The sequence below is a fragment of the Mixophyes fleayi genome, chromosome 5 (genome assembly GCF_038048845.1).
Source record: "Mixophyes fleayi isolate aMixFle1 chromosome 5, aMixFle1.hap1, whole genome shotgun sequence".
In the NCBI taxonomy this organism is placed as follows: Eukaryota; Metazoa; Chordata; class Amphibia; order Anura; family Limnodynastidae; genus Mixophyes; species Mixophyes fleayi.
In genome coordinates, this window is record NC_134406.1 from 249,319,972 (window position 1) to 249,343,664 (window position 23,693).

General features: G+C 38.7%; 1 protein-coding gene across 6 annotated transcripts in view; it reads left to right on the forward strand.

Annotated features, from left to right (window-relative positions):
* RGS22 (regulator of G protein signaling 22) overlaps window positions 1-23,693 on the forward strand; it is an 82,791-nt gene that overhangs the window by 24,598 nt on the left and 34,500 nt on the right. For all 6 annotated transcript variants that reach the window (XM_075213859.1, XM_075213860.1, XM_075213856.1 and 3 more), the window contains exons 13-14: window positions 346-468; window positions 16,327-16,428. In XM_075213859.1, the coding sequence (XP_075069960.1) occupies window positions 346-468; window positions 16,327-16,428 (225 nt within the window). The remainder of the gene's footprint in view (window positions 1-345; window positions 469-16,326; window positions 16,429-23,693) is intronic.

Here is a 23,693-nt window from a genome sequence, read left to right on the forward strand (position 1 = left end):
TTCTTGAGAGATTACATTGTCAAAAACACTGTAAGCCTTATTTTATATGTATATAGTATGCCCGGCTGGGTCTACAACTAAACTCTTAGCATTATTTATGAACGAGTGTCACTTCTTCTTTTTCCTTTTGTGATGAATTGCGTTTTCTATTTAACAATTAGCACTGTGTATATAAATACCACCGAAAGAGCATTTTTGTGTATCTACACTTGACCATAGGAGACCACGACCCTTGGAAGTGAATAATTAATGCTTCAGTACAAACCAATCTTTAATTTTTTTCTGTTTCTTCATCGTCTCTCGTATAAAGACAATGACACAAATACTTGTGCTGTTTGTTCTCAGAGTGCAGACACAAGCAGCGGTGCTCTGTGGAACTCAGAGATGGAGGAAATGCTGCAAGCGCTACACCTGGACTGCCGCGCCGGTTATTTCTTTGCCACGTTCTGTGAGCAGTCAGGGAACAAGGTATGTCGGACAAGAGTTGAGTTTACACATTCTGTTCTGTTCTACAAATAGAGGCAGTTCTCAGATGTGTACATAAGGGGATCATACATCATGTAAGTAATGAGGACATGTAGCGTGTATGTTGTAACCTAAATGACTCGTATCACATAAATTATCCATGTTCCTACTTATCTTTAACATTATATTTTTTCACAATGCGGACTAGGGAGGATCAACAAGTCAATAGCTTGTAGCAATGACCATCTATAAGTTGTTTCATAGCCACATGTCACTACCAAGTGCTCCTGTAGGTGATCCTTTATCTCCTAGTACACATTTATATGATCCATTTATTATGTGATTTAATATGATTAAGAAAGCAGCAGTAACACTCACTGTCTTAGAATACAAATCCACTTCATTCTACAGAATTTAGGGAAGATGCAATTACCATAAACATGTGGCAAGGATCCGCAGTGCAGACAGTTCTTAATAGGTTATAACCATCGTTTTCAATATAAACAGAAATACCAAGGCGCTATCAGTTAAAGAGACACTTCTTATGAGCAGTGAAGTTTCTTGTATTGAGAAGAATGTTTACAGGTGTGAGCTGCGGGGACTTGTGGCCCCTAAGTTCAGGAGCTCTTTGCTCCCAGCTGTTCGTCAGTCACCACTACTTGCACAGAAGCCCTTGAAATGGGCAAGAGGGGATCCCTTACTGACAATGGAAAAGGTAAGAAACTGCTGTCTACCTTGGATCTGGGCCACTTCTTCGCTCAGTCTAATCAGGAGTCTCACAAAGGGGCACATTTATCAATATTCACATAAAGTGAAAAATAGTTTTCAATCCTTATCGCATTGATAAGGATTGAACTATTTCTCAAATTTATGTACAACCCAGCACAGAAACAGCAGTTCCAATAAACTGCTGTTTCTTTGATAAAAAAAATCACACTTACCCCGCCTCTTCAGAACGCGATGTCCACGGATCTCCTCCTAGTCATCTTCATTTTTCTTTACACTGGAATTGCGCATGTGCAGTTCGAAGATTCCAGTATAACTCACCGCTCCGCTGTCTCTGCAACTATAGTAGCAGAGACAGAGCGGTGAGTGACAGGGAGGGATCATGTGATCCCTCCACACATGCGCTGTTCAGCTCTGCTCTTCGGAGCAGAGCTGACAGCACTGAAATCCTTCAATTATGATAATGTACGCCAGCTTTTTTTCGGAACTTGTTAGATTGCGGTTGGGAGCAGTCACCATACTGTAGAATGGTGACTTCTCCCAAAAACGAAAAGGAATGCAAAGCAGCAGATATCCACGATATCTGCTGCGATGCACCCTTCTTAAATATGCGGGACACAAAGAGGGACATGTATTTTACGGTAAGTGCACGATAATGCACCATCACTATTTGTTAAATATGCCCCAAACTCTTCTAAGACGGTGCCGATAATGCTGCTGCAGTTAGCGCAAGCATGTGAAAGAGATTATTAAAGCAGAGAGCACAGAGATTACAGCTAAACTGGTACAGTATGCACTGAATATGACAGTATTAGATCAATTTAATAGATTGATTTATCGATTTTATTAGCTTGGCTTATAAATATAAAGAAGCTGCTCAGTCAGTTGCATTTTGATGAGTTACAATCCCTATAAAAGCTGTATATATATTTAATGTATTATAGGAGGAGAAAGGGAGCTGTATATATTTAATGAATCATAGCAAGAGTTTAAGAATGTGCTGGAGTGAAGAAGGCCATATAGAGATGGTCTGGCGCCCAATTTATTGAAACATCTAATTGCACTGCCCCACCAAATTACATCACCGGGGTCCCATCAACTACAGAGAGACTTTGTAATAAAATACCTGCATGTGCAGGGACCCCCTGGTAATCTACACCCATGTCCATCAGCTAGACAGGGCTAGATAAGGAGCTGCACTGAGAGGGTTACATAAAGCCTACAAGTATTTACAATATTATGTTTCACAGTTTCTCTGCACAGTTAAGGGGACAATTTAGTTTTTGGTGCCTGTGACAAAGAGTGACTTGTCCACCGAAAATTGAACCAATGTCTCCAGAAATTATTTCAGTATGGCTGGGTACACAGTACAGAAAATTTCTCCCGATGCGACATCTTTAAAGATTTTACCAACAACAGAAGAAAAATAAAGTCCCGATCACCGTGCCTATTCATGTGTACACACTAAACATGTTTTATAAGATTTACCTTCAGGTCTGTACTCTTCATCTGTCATAACCATCTGCTGAATAGATGGTGACTCTGCACACTCCATAGAGATCTATGGAGCCTGCCTGTGGTGAGTGCACACACACTGCAGAATTGTATCGACATCGTTCCATCGTTGAACGAAATTTTTAGTCCAGTTTAAATATCAAATGAAACAATACGATGGGCTTTGGAAAGATAATTGTTCATCGTTGGAGTGTACACACTAATGCGATATTGGGCCGAACGGTCATTTCTCGTGTGATTGGCACGATAATCGGCTGAAAACCCTGTAGTGTGTACCCAGTCTAACTTTGTTGTATATTTACCACCAATAAACCACTGAGCTTCTTCTTCCATTTAGTACACACCACTTGTGTACCTTGTGGTAAGCTGATGTTCTCATTGTCTGTTTTTGTCCTACTCTTCAATTATAACATGTCAGGCGGCTACGTGGTAGGGAATATGCTTTGGGTGATCGTAGAATATAGTTATAGTTTATCAGTTTTATGAGCTTGGCTTATAAAAAGAAGTATAAAAAAGCCCATTCAGTTGCATTTTGAGTAGTTGTAATCCTTACAAAAGTACCATCTTAACCCTGCAAAAACAATTAGTGGCATAATGACTTAGGGGTGAGGCCTAATGATCTAGGGGCATGGTCTGGAGGGATATAGGATATGACCTGGTAACTTGAGCTATGGCCTTAAGTGTCCTGGTATCTTATATAAAAAAAATTATTGCTCTGTTTGTCTGTCTGGTTATGTTTTCAGACACTCCTGCACTGATTGGGATGAAACCAATGCAAGGTGGTCCAGTTGGATCCTGGCCAGGTTTTATGGGGGTTAGTATCCCGGTCGGACCTCACGTTGGTGTACACTGGGCAGAAGTTTGACCCAGGGAGCCTGTCCTGAGCATGCATTTGGACACCCCTGCACCGATTGGGATAAAACCAACGCAAGGTGGTCCAGTTGGATCCTGGCCAGATTTTAGGGAGGTTAGGGTCCTGGTCGGATCTCCCATTGATGTACGCTGGGCAGTAGTTTGACCCGGGGAGCCTGTTCTGCACCTTCCACTGGATGGATTTGGATGACATTTAATATAAAAACAAAAAACAACACTGTACAGCCACCTAACGAGTGTGTTAGAAGAACTGCTAAGCTGCTAATTATTTTTAAAATGTTGTCAGTTACAGCCGACTCATTGATAACTTAATTACTTGAAGATTTAAACCTGGGCAATGTTGGGTACTTCAGCTAGTTGTTATAATTTCAATTTATATTTAAACACTTTATGGATAGCATTGTTCTTATTGGTATTTGTAGTATGACACATTGCACAACAAATGCGTACTGTTTTTCTATTGTAATTTAATAGATTACATATTATATTTTATTGTTTTGTTTTTATTTCCAGCTGTTTTTTTACTTTTGCTTTATTTGATCTTCTTGCTGCTTGTCTCATTTCTTCACATTAGGGATGTGGAAAGTTACAGGGACACCTGTAGCGCCGCCAATTTCTCTCATAGTGTTCTCAAACGCAGATCTCATGGCCTTACTTGCAACTTTTCCTCGTTGGCCTCCGGGAGATCCCGGGGGAGGTGGGCGTGCGGGGGCGGGGCTTGTCAAATCGTATCATTTTGGTCCCACCCCCTAAACAATTGTCACAATTTTGGCCAATTACAGCAGGGAACGGGGCTAATATTTGCGTCACTCGCATTCTCAGGATTCACATTCTCAAGATTCAAATTCTCTGTATTCACAATCTCGGTTGTCTCAATTCCAGTATGTTCAATGTCAGCAGGGTCGTTTCCAGTATTTTAAATGCCAGTATGCTCAGTACCAGTATAATCAGTGCCATTATGCTCATTTCCAGTATGTTCAACTTCAATATGCTCAGTGCCAGTATGCTCAATGCCAGTATTGTCATTTCCAGTATGTTCAATGCAAGTGTGCTCAATGCCATTATGCTGATTCCCAGTATGCTCAATGCCAGTAGTCTCTTTCTCAGTATCCTCGTTATAGGTGTGACCAAATAATGAGGCTCCCACCGCTATTAGCAATAGCGCTAGCAGCACCATGCTCAGCATTGGCCCCTTTCCTTTCAGTTTAGTAATTTAGGAAGTGCACTTGATGTACGCCACATCACCTGGTTTTTGCACTGTACAACTGAATGCCCGGGATTCTCTTGCGGTTAGGGACAGGGTAATCCAGCCCCATATCAAACCCTAATAAATCCTAATAAACCCAAACAAAACTCCAAATGTCAGCAAAACAGAAAGTGTAATAATAAATCCAATCTCTCAGTGATCCCTGCTCTACACACTTCATTAAAAAAAAAAATATTGTAAAATGTGAGAAAGTTACATGGTAGGCAATGGGCTTTTGGTAATCATAGAACATAAAAAATGAATAGGTCGGAGAGCTCCACTATCAATTACAGCAAAAATATAACTTCATACAACTGCACACATATTGATAAAAGTGACAAAATATAATATAAAGTGAAAGAGATATTCAAGCGCTGTTTATCTCCCACAAAACAATGTAATAGATAATATAAATTATACTTCATTTCAAAACGGTGTGTGACATTGTTCTTCAAGAGTTCTCAATAACGAGAACCAATCACCTTTAAAGGAAAGAAAATTATCATAGTGTGATATTTTATTGCAAATGAATAACTCTTTTTAATATAAAAAAAACCATTGTGATAATTTGTTGTGATGGTCAGGATATTCAAATTCAGAGTTCGTTCACGGGTGTCTTATGATTGTAATAATCCTTATGGTCGTAAACCCTTCCGTATGAGTGAACTTACTTGGTCACTTGCATAACATTAGTATTTTAATATTGATTAATATTAATATCATAGAACATAGTGATTATGGATATAAGGAGTATCTTAAATAGATTGTTTTATCGGTTTTATGAGCTTGGCTTATAAATATAAGTATAAAGACACATTTAATTCAGTTGCATTTTGATAAGTTGCAATCCCTACAAAAGTTCAATCTTAACCCTGAAAAAATGGTTAGTGTCATATTGATATAGGGGCGTGGCCTAATGGTCTAGGGTTATGGTTTTTTCCAGCTGTGTTTTTGTTTTTGCAGTATATGACCTTCTTGCTGGTGTCTCATTTCATCACATCAGGGATGTGGAATAGCATCAGGGATAACTCTTGGGCAGTCGCTTCCTACAGTATTCTCATGTGCAGAACTCATGACTTTCAAGTGGCTGATGGATAATACAATGATGAGTAGGAGCACAAGGGCCAATGTGCAAGCAGTCAGAGACACCAGTATGACATTAGGATGTTTCTTTCCAGCCCTTAGTTCGATATCGGATTCACTATTTACTACATATTTGATGGTAGCGATCAGCAGCTCTTATTTGTATGTATCGCTTTGTAATGATGCCGGGTAGAGCTCTTTTTCACGCAGTGTATCTTCCTCTTTTTGGAGGATGACAGGGGGTTAGCTTTGTTTAGCATTGACCATATAAATTTGAATGGCTTGGCCGGTATGATATAATTGTATATCTATATATATATTCTATATCCACTGTATCTGAGATCTTTTCATAGAGTGGGTTTCCCCAGCCACAGTCTATAGCCCCCCTGCACTCGTCGATTTGCCTGACACATACATACTTATTACCTAGGCATTCATGTGTACACAGTACTTCTCTAATGCTAGTTCCACATGTCGTAGTACGTGATCCGGTTAGCAAATCCCTGGTTGCTTCATTTTGATGTGAAACTGCCAGATGTTCTAGAGTCTGGTTCTTATGCTCTGGATTTTCATTCGCAGGATCTCTAAGTTAATTTTCTCAGGATTCTCATTGACCGGCTTCACTTTCTCCGGTTTCACATTCTCCAGGTTCACATTCTCCGGGTTCACATTCTCCGGGTTCACATTCTCCGGGTTCACATTCTCCGGGTTCACATTCTCCGGGTTCACATTCTCCAGGTTCACATTCTCCAGGTTCACTTTCTCCGGGTTCACATTCTCCGGGTTCACATTCTCTGGGTTCACTTTCTCCAGGTTCACATTCTCCGGGTTCACATTTTCCGGGTTCACATTCTCCGGGTTCACATTCTCTGGGTTCACATTCTCCGGGTTCACTTTCTCCGGGTTCACATTCTCCGGGTTCACTTTCTCCGGGTTCACTTTCTCCAGGTTCACTTTCTCCGGGTTCACATTCTCCGGGTTCACTTTCTCCGGGTTCACATTCTCTCGGTTCACATTCTCCAGGTTCCCAATCTCCAGAAGAAAAAAGCAGATCGCTGTTTAGAAACAATTAAATATAAATTTATTTAAATGTATTTATTTAAATAATAATTTACAATCAATAAACATACTACACTGATCTGTTATGGAGTTAGTAGCCTCATTAGTTGATTGATCATAATTCATAAGAATCACAATAGACCATGAGTTTAGCTGACACAAACAACTCCAATAGCAGATTGTTGAATAACTGCCAGTTTCTTCAGAGGCACAAAAAATCCCACTTATACTTCAATCACACCCCCGCTCCGGCAATATCCTGGGTTATTAGGGCAATGTGAACCTGGTATAAGTTCCAGGCACTGTTTATACAGCAGACAGGCAACCACGTAATATTAAGCAGCCAATCTCTGATCAATCTCCATTCGGCATCTTTGCCAGTCACGTGATACAATCAACCAATCACACATTGGTATCCATTGTTCGTTTGTAATAATTACAGAAAAAGTTTAGCAGAACTGTTGTCTGGGTAACTCATATAAACATGAAGGCTAAACATACCCTAGTAAAGTCTGTAAATCGAAATCGATAAACCTGTTGGCTAAGCAACTAATGTAAACGTACAAACCAGACTTCTGATTGCCATTATAATTAAACTAATTGGAACTGCAGTTAGTGATTGCTAAATCACCAGTATTAAACATGCAAATAGCTTAACAAACCAGATCTACAGTCAATTAATACAGATAAGTAGCAATATAATGTGTGTATATCTGTGTTTGTGTGTATATATATATATATATATATATATATATATATATATATATACTTATACAACCTCCTAAATAATTAGAAATAGATATTAATATTATAAATATATAGCATAAATATATAGCGAAAATAAACTATAAATAATTTCATTATTGTCTACTTAAATATTATAAATATAATATATATTAAAGTATGACTTTACTATACAATCATTCACACTAATAAATATTAATATAATATTACTAAAATAATGATACTCAGATAATAATAATAATGTCTCCCTGAAAAATTGTAGCGACTTTACTATTTTATTATATCTCAACCAAAACTATCATTAAAAAGACTGGTTTAAAAAATTTAGAGGACAAAAGTTGTTCATAATCAGAACCACAGATCTATATGTTAAAGGCCTAAATTAGTGCAGCTTGATGAAAAAGGCAGAATATATCCATCAAATCTAAACAGATACTGGAAAAAATGCAACAACCTAAGATAAATACAATGGTACAGGCGAGATCAAAATTCTATGTCTTATCATTATAATTGTAAGTAATAAGGTAATCAGATAGAGACAACATTCCTCAAACGTATAGACGTGAATTAACAATATTTATCAAATGTTGTTTAATTCTATTGTGTCAATGAGACCAGAAGGCATCAGGGTTTTAAGTCTGATGATCCAAGCTTCTCTTTTAACAGAGGAGATTGAATCTATCACCCCCTCTTTTAGTAATATTTATTTGGTCTATTTTTTGACTTTTAGACCTACCAAATTGCCCTTTTGGCATAAATTAACCTGCTGCGATAGTGTGCTTTTTCCAAATTTTTAAGACCATTACGTCAGTGTTCTGAATAACGTACTCCCAAAGACCTAATAGTGCGTCCAATATACAATACCGCACTAAAAGTACACTACTTAATTGGACTGACAGTCCAAAACCTTTTCAATAAAGAATCTCTCTCCAGATATAAAGGAAAAGAACTCGGTACACCTGTTATACGCAAATTTACATGTAATGTATTTCTTTTTGTCTCAACGATAAAAAACATTTGGTCTGTCACCAAGCCAGCTTACAAAAACTCGGTGCCAGTCTTTCTTTCTATGTTCTTGCCCTTGTTAACAGAAGGACCGATAAGTTCATCCAGCTCTAACAGATTGAAGTTCTTATTAATAATCTAATTTCAGTTGCATGACTTTATATTGAGTGATGAAGACCATCGATCAATCTTTCCCTTCCCCAATTTTTTTTTTTTTTCTGGGAGATTGATCAAAGAGACTAGTCCTGTCCATCTGTTTAATTTCCCTATATGCTTTTTAAGCATATACTCATGATAACCTTGTTGAAACAAGGACTGGTACAATTTATGAATGTGTTTCCTAAAATCTTCTGTATTCAGACAATTTCTTTTCATACAGAGAAATTGGTCCTTAGAGACATTATCCTTCCATATTCTGGAGAGGCCACTTTTATAAGGCAAATAATTATGCGAATCCACTTCCTTAGAGAATGTTTCGGTAACAACCATACCATCACTTACCTTCAGTGTGAGGTCCAGATAATCAATATGTGAAGTACAAAAGTGCTAGTGAACGTAAATCAAAATCATCAGAATTCAGATGTGATCAAAAAGAAGATATGGAAACATCATCAACATCCAAAACAAAAAATAAATCAACTATAAACATGCCATAGAGGACTAGGCTCTCCCCAAACCTGGAACCCAAAATGAACCGTTCTTCAAACAGTCCTATGTATAGGTTAACAAAGTTCAGAGCGAAACTAGTCCCCATGGCAGTCCCCAATGTCTGTAAATAAAAAGTGAATCAAATATAAAATAATTGTGTTTGAGAATGAATAAAATAGATGATAGAATGAACTATCATCTATGCCATACAATAAAGGATCCATATACATATCTTTTGTCAGATAATATCTGACTGCTTCAGTGCCATAGTCATGAGGAATATTTAAATAAAGAGCCTGAACATTACATGTCAAGAAAAAGTAGGATGATTTCCACACCATACCCTCCATTTATTTAAAAAAATCAGTGTTATCTTTAATGTGTGACTTCAGAGTAAAATCAAAATTCTGTAAATATGAATCAACATAAAAGGATAGATTGCTAGTGAATGAGCGAACACCTGAAATTATAGGTCTCCCCAGGGGTGAAAACTATGACTTATAAATTTTAGGTAATTGGTAGTATGTGGGAACCACCAGATACTGAGTGAACAAAAACTAAAAAGTATCCGTGAAATCACACCAGTTAGAGCTCAATGTGTCGTAATTCCTGTTGATATTGTAGGGTAGGGTCTTTATCAAGTCTGGTATAAAATCGCTCATCATTAAGTTGTCTCATGGCTTCTGCATGATAATTAGCCTTATCTTGAATCTTCAATCCATCCCCTCTTTGTCGGCAGATTTTTAATAATGCAATTGTCCCTTAAAGGTTCCTCAATCTCTCTCTCTCACACAAATTTCTAACGTTTTACATGATTCTTTTATAGGAACTTTTGCTATACAGACCTTTGAGTTGTAGGGGGTAAAAGTTGGACTTATTTTTGTAATCCTTAGATGTAATTGAAGAGTTAAGATCATATAGACAGGCAGACAGTGGAGATTCATCCTCTACACTTTCCTTCCTCAGGGATTCAAGATGTCCCAATGTTGATACTTTATCCGTATCTAAAACAATAGGCTTCACTTCTTCTTTAGATTTCTTTAAAGCTTTATGGGCAAAAAAGCTTTTCCTGCTAAGTGTTCTTATGTTTTCATTCATAGCCACAAAGAGATTAAACAAATTGAGTTATTTGCTGGTGCAAATGTTAGCCCTTTTTCTAAACGTTTTATCTCAGACTGTGTTAGTAATTTGGATGACAAATTAAAAATCCTTTTATGTGTCAATACCGGCGTACATTTTATGATCGACTTAGCAACCCTTCCTCTGCATCCTCTAAATCTAACTCTGTTTCTTTTTGGTGTATGTAGATTTCTTGTCTGAATTCTATGTGCATATGTCAAAGGGTCCCTCTCCTAAAAAAGAGGAAGAAGAGGAGGCAGAGGTGGCAGCAACTGTACCCAAGTCAGATCTTATACCATCAACCTTTCTTGTTGTTTTAGGTCCAACATCCATTCTGCTCTCACTAAGATCTCATGTTGCATATGATATTTTTCTATCACCTTCAAATCTACTGCCATGGCTGGAACCAGTAGAGTCCCTTCTGTCTCCCCAGTATAACCTAGCCTGGAGGGTGAAGAATGGAGTCCACTGATCATTATGGAATGTTGGGTTCTTCTAGTGTTCCTATAGAATCCCTCCTTAAACGTTGCAAACCCGAAAGGTTTTGGATCTATCTCTAGAAATAAATCAACCTCTATATTATCTATTATAAGATCTAATTTCATCTTTGTTATAGTCCTCTTTATCTCTTAGGAGTTTATTATCTTTTCTCTTAATTGAGGACTTCTCAAATTCCTCAATTTTCTTATTGACTTTGAGATCCCTCTCTTTAAAACCCTCCTCATCCTCAAACTCCTTTAGAAGGCCATGTATTTTTTACATTTTGACTTGTATTGAATCTATTTTAGTGATTCTATATTTAACTAAGAGTTTCATTAAACTGAATGAACAAGCATCTAAAATGGTGTTACATTCATTGGTGAAACCAACATCATCCTTAAAATAAGCCAATTTAAATATGCGTAACCCTCAGGGATAATATTGCCATCCAAATACTTTTGTATTGGTCATTGGACATTTACGTCCCTTTGTATGATGGAAACTGGACATTGGTCCCACAATTTACGCATATCCAATATATTATTATCATCCTTCATATTAAAAGATGGTACCTGTTGAGAAAGGTAACTTTGTCGCCTTTCAATTCTGTCAGCTACACATCTGAGGGAGGATTTGTAATCCCTGTTGTCTCAAAACCAGTAGTCTCAGTATTATTTTTAGTAGTAGTATACTCGTTGTAGGGGTAACCAAATAACAGCGCTCCTTCAGCTATTAGCAATAGCACTCGCAGCACTTTGCCCAGCATCGGGTGTCCTGTATAGTTCTGGATAAAGCTTCCCCTCACTCACTGCACCCTACTCAGGACTGCTGGTCCCTTGGCTGTTTCCACTGTAAATCTAAGCTGCGGAGACGTCACAATACTTGTGGGATTGTGCTGCAACCTCCGCAATTGTGTGAAGCACGTGTGTCCAAATAACGTAATCAGGGCCGGATTAGTGGCGCTATATAAATAGCTGCTGATGATGATGATTATCCTAGGGGGACAAATTCTTTTTTTATATATTTAATTTCTAGAACCAGTAAACTCAGTTTTGCTAACAGATCTGTTCTAAAAAATGATCATGATGTGTAAATATACTATACAAGTTAACCCGTGCATGATACTCATGCATTCTAGTCAAATCAAGCTACTTAAGGTCTTAAAAAGGTTCTTGTCATGCATTTGGGCCATAGCCCAGGCCTCCTCATGGGAAGAGTGTTACTTCCCAACATAAGCGCCCTTTTTTAACGTGGTTTTGTCCACATGTCACCACCTCATCATTCTTCTCCATCACCTCATCCTTTATCTTTATCGCCACATCTATCCAGATGTCTATCCAGACACAGGGATCTCTCTCAGCGGTCCTGAGTATCACACTCCTCTCACTCTGTCACCCCCGGCAACCACCAACCACTCCCAACTGTCACCCCCGGCAACCACCAACCACTCCCAACTGTCACTTCTCCTTCAAGAAATATATATATATTTTTTTAAAATCTTTATAGACACTTTTAACAATTAACAAATTAAATTAACAAATAAAAAACATCTTAGTATACCAAATTTCAGCCCTTTCTGAGTTTTTTTTTTCACACACACTAAGAATTTAGTAGGTCAGTGTATAACTCCGCCCAGCAGGTGGCGCTGCAGCTTGTTTTTGTTTTTTTTCACACACAGACTAACACACACCACTAGGCTTATATATATATTAGATATTAGATAATGCTAAGAATTTAGTAGGTCAGTGTATAACTCCGCCCAGCAGGTGGCGCTGCAGCTTGTTTTTGTTTTTTTTCACACACAGACTAACACACGCTGCTAGGCTTTTATTTTATAGATATTATATAATGCTAAGAATTTAGTAGGTCAGTGTATAACTCCGCCCAGCAGGTGGCGCTGCAGCTTGTTGTTTTTTTTTCTACACACAGACTAACACACGCCGCTAGGCTTTTATATTATAGATTAATGGAGGCTACTATATAGAGCAGAGCTTTAACTTAAAATGTTAGCGCCTAAGGCGGGAGAGAAAGCTGCCGCCCAGCTAGCCCTCAATTGTAACCAAATTACCCTAAAATATTCATGAACATGGAGTGTTATGTGCACACTTATTAAATGTTTTTTTCCTATACCTCTATGGGTATTGAATTTTGATTGAGTATCTTCTACTTCTGTATTGTTGTTTGAGAGATGTCTGGTAGCCATTTGGAGGCTTTTGGGATACCTCTTGGTAAGTTAGCTTTCAATTTAAAAGCACATAAATATATGACCCAGTATATAGGGACTCTCATTGTTTATAGTCAGGACCGCCCTATTAGCAGAAGCGCCGTGAAGTGGTGGGTGGCTTATCCTGCATTTGCAAATGTGTGTAACTGAGAATTCTATGGGCATAATATGGGCAACACAGTGGCCTAGTGGTTAGCACATCTGCCTCACAGCACTGGGGTCATGAGTTTGAATCCCGACCATGGCCTTATCTGTGTGGAGTTTGTATGTTCGCTCTGTGTTTGCGTGGGTTTCCTCCCGGTGATCCGGTTTCCTCCCACACTCCAAAAACATACTGGTAGGTTAATTGGCTGCAATCAAAAATTGACCCTAGTCTCTCCCTCTCTGTCTGTCTGTCTGTGTGTGAGTGTGTATCTTTAGTAGGGAATTTAGACTGTAAGCTCCAATGGGGCAGGGACTGATGTGAATGAGTTCTCTGTACAGCGCTGCGGAATTAGTGGCGCTATATAAATAAATGATGATGATGATGATAATTCTGCATTTTTATGTACGAGTAGAAAGGCAGCTCTTTTACTGGCTCACAGTAGTGTTGCTAGGGGGATATTTCTCCCCATTTCATACTCTTCAGACCTCTTGTAGATACCAATGGCAGTATTACCAAATTGTACATTTTCTCTCTTTTCTTCCCCATAAATCCAGTTTTACTAACCCATTAACCCCTTTGAGGCAGTGTGCTGGTACAAAGGCTGATCGCATCTTATCTCCTGTCTTTATAAACTCCTTCAACGCACTCTATGATCTTTTACTTGGGAGAGAGAATTAGAAAAGGACTGGACCCCCAGTTCATTAAAAACTTTTTTGACTACTAACTTTGCCAGTTCTAGAAACATACTTTATTTGAAATGCCATTATAAAGTCTTACCTAAATGTTACGCTCTTCCCATTGACCAACACCTTAATAATACCTCGCTTTCCCCATTAAGTCAGAGATACCTAAGAGAACGGGAAACTATAATACACATTCGTTTGCAATGCTCTAGCATGACATAATTTCATGCTATTACCACAGAATTAGCCAGTGTTTCCCTTGACAAGATCACCTTAACGTAACTTCTGTGCGGCACAGTAGCTAGCATTGTTGTCTCACAACGCTTGGGCGATGAACTTAATTCCGACCAAGAATGAATTGAATTTGCATGTTCTAACCATGTTTGCATGGGTTTCCTCCCACAGTCCAAAAACATACTGGTAGGTTAGTTGGCTTATGGATTGACTAAATTCAACGGATCAGACATAGAAAGAAATGACACATACACTTGGAAAGTTTTGATATAATATAGCAATTCAGTTAAATATAAAGGTATAAAGGGACCTTGTGTGCATCACTTCACTGGCTACAGCTTTTAAAATGTGTTATTAAAAGTTTATAATTTGCAAAGCGTATGTCCACCTCAAACTGCAGACGCAAAAGCAGGATTTGTAGTGTGGGGTTTCCATGCCACACCACCAGTGGTGTATGATTCGGGGCGTGGCTATAATTTTAGACAGTGGTTGGCTGCTCTCCAACTCTTCCTACCCCCATCATATACACGGGCAATGCTGCATGCACTACTGTTAGGGGCACACAGCTCTCCCTTTTCGAGCAGAGCCGTGTGTAGCAGGACATACCTAACAACTGTCCCTATAATCAGGACAAAGTCCTGACTGAGTGTGTCAGAACAGTTGACAGACTGTCCTGCTCTCTCCTACCTGTTCTTGCTGCTTTCAATACTTGTTGGGCTGTGACCAGTGCAGACAGAAACGATCTGCACACAAGCTGCAAAGCAGCTGGTCCCGGGTCAGGGTCTAGTCACCTCAAGCATACAGTACCCCAGGCTGGGAAGGGGGGTTTCCAGGCACTAGGAACCTCCCCTCGGTTTGCCTATGAACTGAATAGTCCGATTTTCACTTCTGGCTTCCTCAGGAGTATCAGTAAGTGCAACTTTTTTTCAGTGACTCTTCTTTATTTTAAAGTGGCTGCTAATATATTTATACACTCTGATTTATACAACTATGTTGCTTATACAAACTGTCTCTTTAATAGAGAGTATCTTAATGGGTGTTGCTGTATATATTGAAAACTATGGACCTAATTTAATTTAGGACTATCTGCCCTGTGGATCCTTTACATATATTTTTTTTTACCATTAAACATTTTGGATCTGTAGCTGCGCAGTACAATACATTTACTTGATTTTACTTATTATTTGGTTCTTTTATAAAATGCAATTACTACTTGTAACTAGCAGATGAATGTAGCGAGCAGATAAGGTACAGAGTACATGGTGGTTTTTTTTTAATACCTTTTAAAAATGTCTATAGGAAATATTTTGCAAGTAACAGTTGCAGAAAAGATGTTGAAAATTTGTTTTCCTCTTATACTGACTGTAACGTGCCTTAGAAATGAATATCATCTGACGTTAGTCGGAAACGGGTCAGCAAACAGTAGGGGGTAAATGTATCAAGCTGAAAGTTTTCCGGCGGGTTTGAAAAGTGGAGATGTTGCCAATAGCAACCATTCAGATTCTAGCTGTCATTTTGTAGAATGTACTAAATAAATGATAACTAGAATCTGATTGGTTTTTCAAACCCGTCGGAAAACTCTCAGCTTGATACATTTACCCCTAGGCGGGTTTCAGGTTTCTGTAAAACATGTATCCTGTATATTAGGCAACATTTTTATACCAAAGTTGTATCCATATTGTATATATTTCTATGTACTATGTGTTAACATGCAACTGATTTGTTTACAGGTTGTCAGTGGAGGCAGCCATCCTCTGGGATATTGTAATATCAACGAGAATACAACCTATCCATTTATTTGAACTGGCAACATTGCTTGTCTGAGTGATGTCACTGGCTCTTAATAAAAGCCTATATTCTGATTAATGACTATTCAGGTCACAGAACGGCTGGTTCTATTGTGTTTAGACGATGGATGCATTTTAGTTGACAATAAAAGAAAATATTTTATTTTGTATTACCCACTGTTGCCAATTGGCTATCTCTTTTGCTATAAGTTCTAGGCCAGGCACCAAGGCTCTATGTATTGTATAGTCATACCTTGCTTTCTCACTCTGATATTGCTGTTTTGTTTCAGCTGTGGGAGAATAGTGTCTACTTTTGGTTTGATCTACAGTCCTATCATCACTTGTTTTACCAAGAGACTCTTCAACCTTTTAAACTGCGCAGACATTCCCAAGTAAGTGGTAAATCTCAGGAACGAGATGTTATGTGCCGAGAGTGACTGGATTGCATAATGTTCTTCACATTCTGTGATTCTCATGAATCCCACTTAGGGAATATTGTCTTTTTAGTGAGAAGGACCCTTGTCTGAACCCAAAAACACATGATGTATGCCCCTATCAAATCTCTTGAATGTCAATACAAGAATATTAGATATTGTGCTTGTGTTTTTATCACAAATCATCCGAAATATCTTCACGCAAAGATTAATAGGAACATGTTTTGTTTTTTTGTTTTTAAACTGAATAGAAGTTGTCTGGCTAGAACAAGCAGCAAAGCACATTGTCATAGTATATGATTGTGCAAAAGGAATGTTTTCTATGACATCTTGCATTTAAACATTTAAAATTCTGGAATCGAGACAACATGCATGCACCATGGCGTGGCGTGGGTATGGTCACGTCACATTGGGACATGTCTGGAGCTTTCAAGCACTGAGCAAACCCCAGCCTCCTTCATACAACTCCTGCAATGTCCATGGTACTAATGGCAGCTCACCACAGAGCAGCATTGAATGTTACATACCTCTCAAGTTTGTCACAATGGGACAAAGCAGACCGCAGAGCCCTGAATTTGGGACTATCCTGCCTAAATCAGGATAGTTGAGAGGTATGCATTTACTTATATATATATGACAGAAGCTGCCATTTTGAAACTGGGCAAAGATCTAGAGCTGTCACCCCTTCCTACCCAAATAGGTTTTTAGAATTTATTTGAAACAACTTTTCAATTTTCACAACAGTGATCCAACGCTGGGGGTAAATCTATCAAGATGAGAGTTTTCCGGCGGGTTTGAATAGAGATGTTGCCTATAGCAACCAATCAGATTCTAGCTATTATTTTGTAGAATGCACTAAATAAATAGCCAGAATCTGATTTGTTTTTCAAACCCGCCGGAAAACTCTCAGCTTGATACATTTACCCCTGATCTTTGTGATTATTGATTATAGTGAGAGCTTCCATTATAATGTGCTGTCGTGTATAACACATAATAATGTATTAGAGAGACAGAAGGGCTGCATGGATACATTGTTCTGCAGACACGTCAGATCATTTTCATGGCGACTTGGAGCAGTAACTGATCAGTTTACAATGTCTTCACACCTGTTGGGACATTTTATATAAATATTTCCTGTATTAGGTGTAAAAGTGGGTGATGGATTTTGAATCAAGTTATAGTGCGATTATAAACCCATGCCAAGCCACAGTTTTATTGTCTTGCATAAACTCCGTCCAATTAATCATCACCATTAAGTTTAATGGGATGATCAAACTATTACTTAGGAGAATCTACGCGGCTTTGGGCAGAAAATGCGTTAAAATAAAGAATACAGTCTTTTTTTTTCTGTGGGTCAATAGATTAATTAGTAATGTTAACGCAGCTTTTTGCCAGGGCACAGAAGGTTCTTGTATAGACCTTTTTTTCTCGATCCAAAATGGTTATTTCAAGAACACACAGGGGGTAGATTTATCACACCTTCGAAAAAGGAAAAGTGGAGGTGTTGCCCATAGCAACCGATACGGTTCTAGCTGTCATTGATCTAGTACATTCTAGAAAATGATAGAATCTGATCATCATCATCATTAACATTTATTTATCTAGCGCTAGCAAATTCTGTAGCACTTTACAGTTCTGATTGGTTGCTAGGGGCAACACGTCCACTTTTCTTTTTAGATTTGATAAATCTACCCCAGGGTTGAGACACAGAGCAAAATCCTGCCCTCACTTGTTTTCATCGGGGCCATTTTCCTTATAGTGGTTGGTTGGTTTAAAAGGCAAAGTTACAGCATTCGCAGAGGGGCAAACAACGAAGTGAGTGCACCACTGGGCCTAGTTTTGAATCCACAATAATATTTGAACTTTCAACTAACTCTGAGCTGGTTTAGATCGCACTCCGTCCTGTAATTTTAATGTAACACATTTTTCAACTTTCAATTGCCCCCCTCCAAAAAAGCTAACTTTTAATAATCAAAATTATGTAATAAAAATAGTTCTGATGTCCCATCGCTGTCTTGATTAAATTAAGGCTTAAATAAGGGTAAGCCGAGCAGTATTTTAGAAGAAAAATGGAAAAGATGAATTTAATGTAAGTGGTGGTTCTAAAATGGGAGGAGCTTGGAATTTGACGTGGCGATTACACTTTTGCAGAGTGCGCCTCTTCAGATTTATCAGCCGCTCCACAAACCTGGGCACTCTTCTAGTATGTGGAGCAGAGAGTAGGCGCACACCTCGAAAAGCGCTGTGCAGACCATTAAGTCCACTGGAAGAAACCCAAGTTGATTTACAGTACACAACCAGTGCACTTCATGAGGTTCGAAATTTCCCCAGCATGCTACACCCACTATCTATCCCACATAATACGTTCTCATTCTTCAATAGATGCAATTCTGCAACACAAATCCATGTGCAGGGTCAATATATATTGGCATATTCTGCAAATATAGTTTTGTAATATTCCAACAGTGGAATCTAGGTGTGCTGTGCCTAAATTACCCCCAGTGACAACCAGGGGAGGACTGACATATTTTAGCCCGGGGGGGCAAGACTTGACTTAGCAGCCTATTTTAAATGCAGGTGTCCCAGTGACCCAGCCAAAGGTAGCCCACTATGGGACCGACCCAGGGGGCTGATGCCCTCCTGACCCCCCAGCCCAGCCTGTCCCTGGTGACAACTCTTGTGGTCTCATCAAATGCCTCTTTTGAGACAATAACTATATAAACAAAAAAAATATATAAGCTAACTCCTCTACAGCCTCTAGGTGGCAGCAAATCTCCACACTTCACATTACTAAGCCACTGGACGGCATCCTACAATGTGACTCTTAAAATAAATACAAAAATCCCGAACAGACCTTATAGTATCACACACAGATGAGAATGTTCACAGACAAATCAGCCCATAGCCTGGATATTTACTTTTGTACTTTAGATAGCTTTTTAAGCCCTTTGCAAATACAAGATGTGTTTTCATTGGAACCCAAATGAGCTTTAATCTGATTCCTCACCAAAGCGGCTGCAAGTTAAATGTTCTTTTCACAATATCTGTGTTCAGCTCTGGCACTACATGACCGATTTCTGTGAGAAAAGCCATTTCAATGGCTTCAGATATTACAGGCGCGTTACCAGGCTCAGATCACAAGTCTGCAGAGATTTTCTGCAGTCGGTGGAAATGTTTTGAATTTCATTGATTTTGTGGCTTATGACACATATCCTGTGTTTCTGGCAGTCCTCATATGGAAAGTGTACATCATGTTTTGGAATAACACCAGTAGCTGAATTGCAATAAGGTTTTTATAACAGATTCATGGCATGAAAACATCTTATAAGACACCTGTTTCTGAGGTACAAAAAGGCACCTGCTGTTTATCTAAAATATGCCTTGTTGAAACAGAATAGGAAGAAAATCCTGATATAGAAACCCATGGCTGTTTTTAAACTGCATATCCTTAAATAACCTGCTAGCCAGCGATTAACGGCGGTCCATCATGTAGTTCAACAAAAACTGGAGAGGTACCAATGTGTGCGTCATAAAGATGTGCATGCATACATTTTAGTAAATTTTCCTGTATATAATGAACAATTACATCATTTTGAAAATAATATTTGAATTCAATATAAATTAACATTTTAATGTGTTACTTTTTATTGAGGAATGTTTTGTTCAAAATGTATTAGCTGGCAGTGTAGTAAGCATTTCCGACTTTGTGATTATTTGGCTGCAGGTTGATATAGAGCAATGGTCAGGGAACAGGGGTAAATTACCCCAAATGGGGTGAACATGAAATTCCTGGGGGTAATGCTGCCGATTCACATGCTGTCAGTTGGATTGTAGACCCCTTTAAATGTCAAATTGCTGTTGTACCAGAAGAGCCTCAAGGGTTGGCAGAGGCACTTCTTGGGCTTCGATGCAATAATGAAGCACGTATTGCATTTGAAAACAAAGCAGATCTGTCATATTTTTGGATGTCAACAGCTGCAGAGACATTCAAAATTGCACATGAGGAGGCAGTCAAAAAGTTGCAGCCTTTTGCAACAACCTACCTTTGCGAACAAGGATTTTCCACTCTAACGAACATAAAAACAAAGCAGAGAAATCGATTGGACGCTGAAGACTATATCCAAATTGCTCCCACATCAAAATGCCCCAATATTGATGCTCTCGTATCAAAAATAAAACAATATCATTTCTCCAAAACCTGAAGTTTTGAAGTTGAAGCTTCCAAAGAAATTTTGAATAGATTCAATAAAATGTTGTATTTCAATTATTAATAATATATGATTTCCTTCCTTTCAAATCAAGGGGGTAACATCGGCGTATGTAAATATATTTTGGGGTAAAAGGTAAAAAAGTTCCCTGACCCCTGATATAGAGATAATATTTTAAAGGGATTGTCCAGTTCTCTTTCAAAATTGCTTCCCCCCCAGTTAGTGTTTCATTGGGCCGACCAATAATGAAATCTTCACTATAAACTGCTTGCACATGGAGATCAAACCTGAGAGGGCAATTGAAACCTACCAGGGTTGGAGATGTGTAATGAAAGTATCACCTGATTGAACAGGATATTACTTACTTGTAATCGCTGGCCAACTGGGTGTTATTGCCTCTTCCCCATAAACTTCCACCTCAAAGAGAATTTGACAGAGGAGTAACGTGTTTCAGAACTTACTGTGTTACACTCTTAAAGTGTATACTCTTAAAGTGTTATACTCTTAGAGTATAACAGCAGCAAACAGTAAATGCAGAGCTTAGCTTTGTAATGTTGGCCACAAAATTGGCCATTGGGGAAGTTGGCCCAATATCGCTTGACCCGAAAAAGCAGCCATGATGCCTGATAATCCGATTTGAAATTGATCAGATCATTAGAATGTTGGTAAACACGGTCTGAGGGGTCGATTCAATTGATTTTTTTAACGCTTTGTTATTACCGCTATTTGTGGTCATTTAGGATCGTGATAATGTAACCCACAATTCAATTCAAATGTTATGCCTCCTATTTCTTTAGCAAAACTAGTACATTGCGGGGTGTTTGAGGCTCTTATTACAATATAGGGAAAAGCTAAGGGAACAATTCAATTATATGTTAACGGGGTGAGGACCAGCACCTTTTTCTCGCACCTCTACAGGCCGTGTTAAAAAAAATAGATCATCAGAAAAGTATTGAAATCAACAATTTTTTTTCTCATAATCATATTAATGGATGTTTTTATCAAAAAAATCTTTCAGAGAGGAGACAGGACAAGCATTGTCTGGTCTTGGGGAAAAAGAAGACAGAACACAATAAAAACAAATTTGGATAAGATAATCTGTTTAAAGCTTTTAAAGTATGTATGTATGTAGTAATGTGTTTTTGTGATAATTTAGTGTAGATAAAAATTAAAATTTGTGTAGTGTAATGACAATAGTATAAGTAAGGTATGTAATGTACTGTAATGTAATAGAAAGTTTCAATTTTTTTTGTCGGCTATTGTTGTTTTTATCTTCTAAATGGCTGCATAAAGCCCTCCCCTCCCCTCTCATCAATTTTGCTTTCACCTATTAACGCTCAGGGGTGGCGTTTAATGCTTTGCAATTGAATAGCACTATTTTTTAGACAGCGGTACACAAAAACGGCCGCGGCTTCTTTGGTTAACTCACGCAGATTTATTTTTTACTTTAAACGCAGCGGTACATGTAGGAATTGAATCGGCCCCTAAAAATAACCACTACCAGCCTGAGGGGCATATTTAACAAACAGTGATGGTGCACTATCGTGCACTCACCGTAAAATCCATGTGTCCCGCATATTTAAGAAAGGTGCATCGCAGCAGATATCGTGGATATCTGCTGCTTTGCATTCCTTTTCGTTTTTGGGAGCAGTCACCATTCAATAGTAGGTGACAGCTCCCTCTCGCAATCTAACAAGTTCAGAAAAAAAGCTGAAGCTGGCGTACATTATAATAATTGAAAGATTTCAGTGCTGTTAGCTCTGCTCCGAAGAGCAGAGCTGGGCAGCGCATGTGGGGAGGGATCACATGATCCCTCCCTGTCACTCACCACTCGCTCTCTGCAAAGACAGAGCGGAGATGTCTGTGCGCATGTGCAGTTCTTCGAAGGACCAGAAGGAGATCTGTAGACATTGTGTTCCGAAGAGGGGGGTAAGTGTGATTTTTTTTTTTTTAGCACAGAAACAGCAGTTTATCGGAACTGCTGTTTCTCTGTTGCGTTTTTCATAAATTTGAGAAATAGTTCAATCCTTATCAATGCCATAAGGATTGAAAACTATTTTTCACTTTATGATAAAATTGATAAATGTGCCCCTGAGTGAGCGGTCATCTTCTGATCACACTAATAGGCCTCTATCATGTCAGATGTGATTTAGTCCACTTTGTCCATTATACTTGTGACCATATATGGACACTGGCGCAGTCACCCAGTGCTTGTGCTGAGCAGCAGGACTGGCCCATGTGTGGCCAACGTAAAGGACATCAGAGGATGGAGCCAGAGAGTACATGGACAAGAATCCCGGCTGGTGAAGCTTGATACAGAAGCTGTGTCTGTGCCTGCCCAGAATCCTGACTACTCAGTGAGAAGAGTAGGACAGACGTATCCCCAGTTTCAAAAGTATCCCCCTGTCTTCCAACATCTGCTTGGTATTTTGGGGGCTGACTTGTTAGGTTATCTCATTACAAAAACTCTTTTGCCTGGCTGGGAGCATATTCTTCTCAAATTCCCAATAGTTGTCCTCCAGGTCGCATCCTTTCCTTTGAAGCAGATATTTAAACTCTTCTGAAGATTATGAAGTCTAAGAACATCTTCTGGTACTGGACGTGGTGGGATAAACCTGGATTTGCACAACGTGTTTTTAGTATGGAAACCTGAAAAACGGGATGAACCTTCTCTGTGTCAGAAAGTTTGCAATGAAAGATAACCAGACTAACCTGAGCAGATATTTTTAAAAATCCAATTGATTTAGTCCAACTTGGAAGGCAGACGATTGTTGTTATAGAAATCCAGATGCTATCACCTACATTACATGTACTGAGAAGTACTGACTAATGGGCAGTTTTGCCTAAAAGGGACTTTAAGATCTATGAAGGAACTTTGTTTTGAGTTATTTATTCAAACTCAACACTTTGCATATAGTCCGTCCATTTCTCCTGAAGATTTCTGAAATATCACAGATAGTATTCATGTGTTTAATTTCTTCCTTCAGTTTGCTTCATTGAGCATGGAAAGCAAAG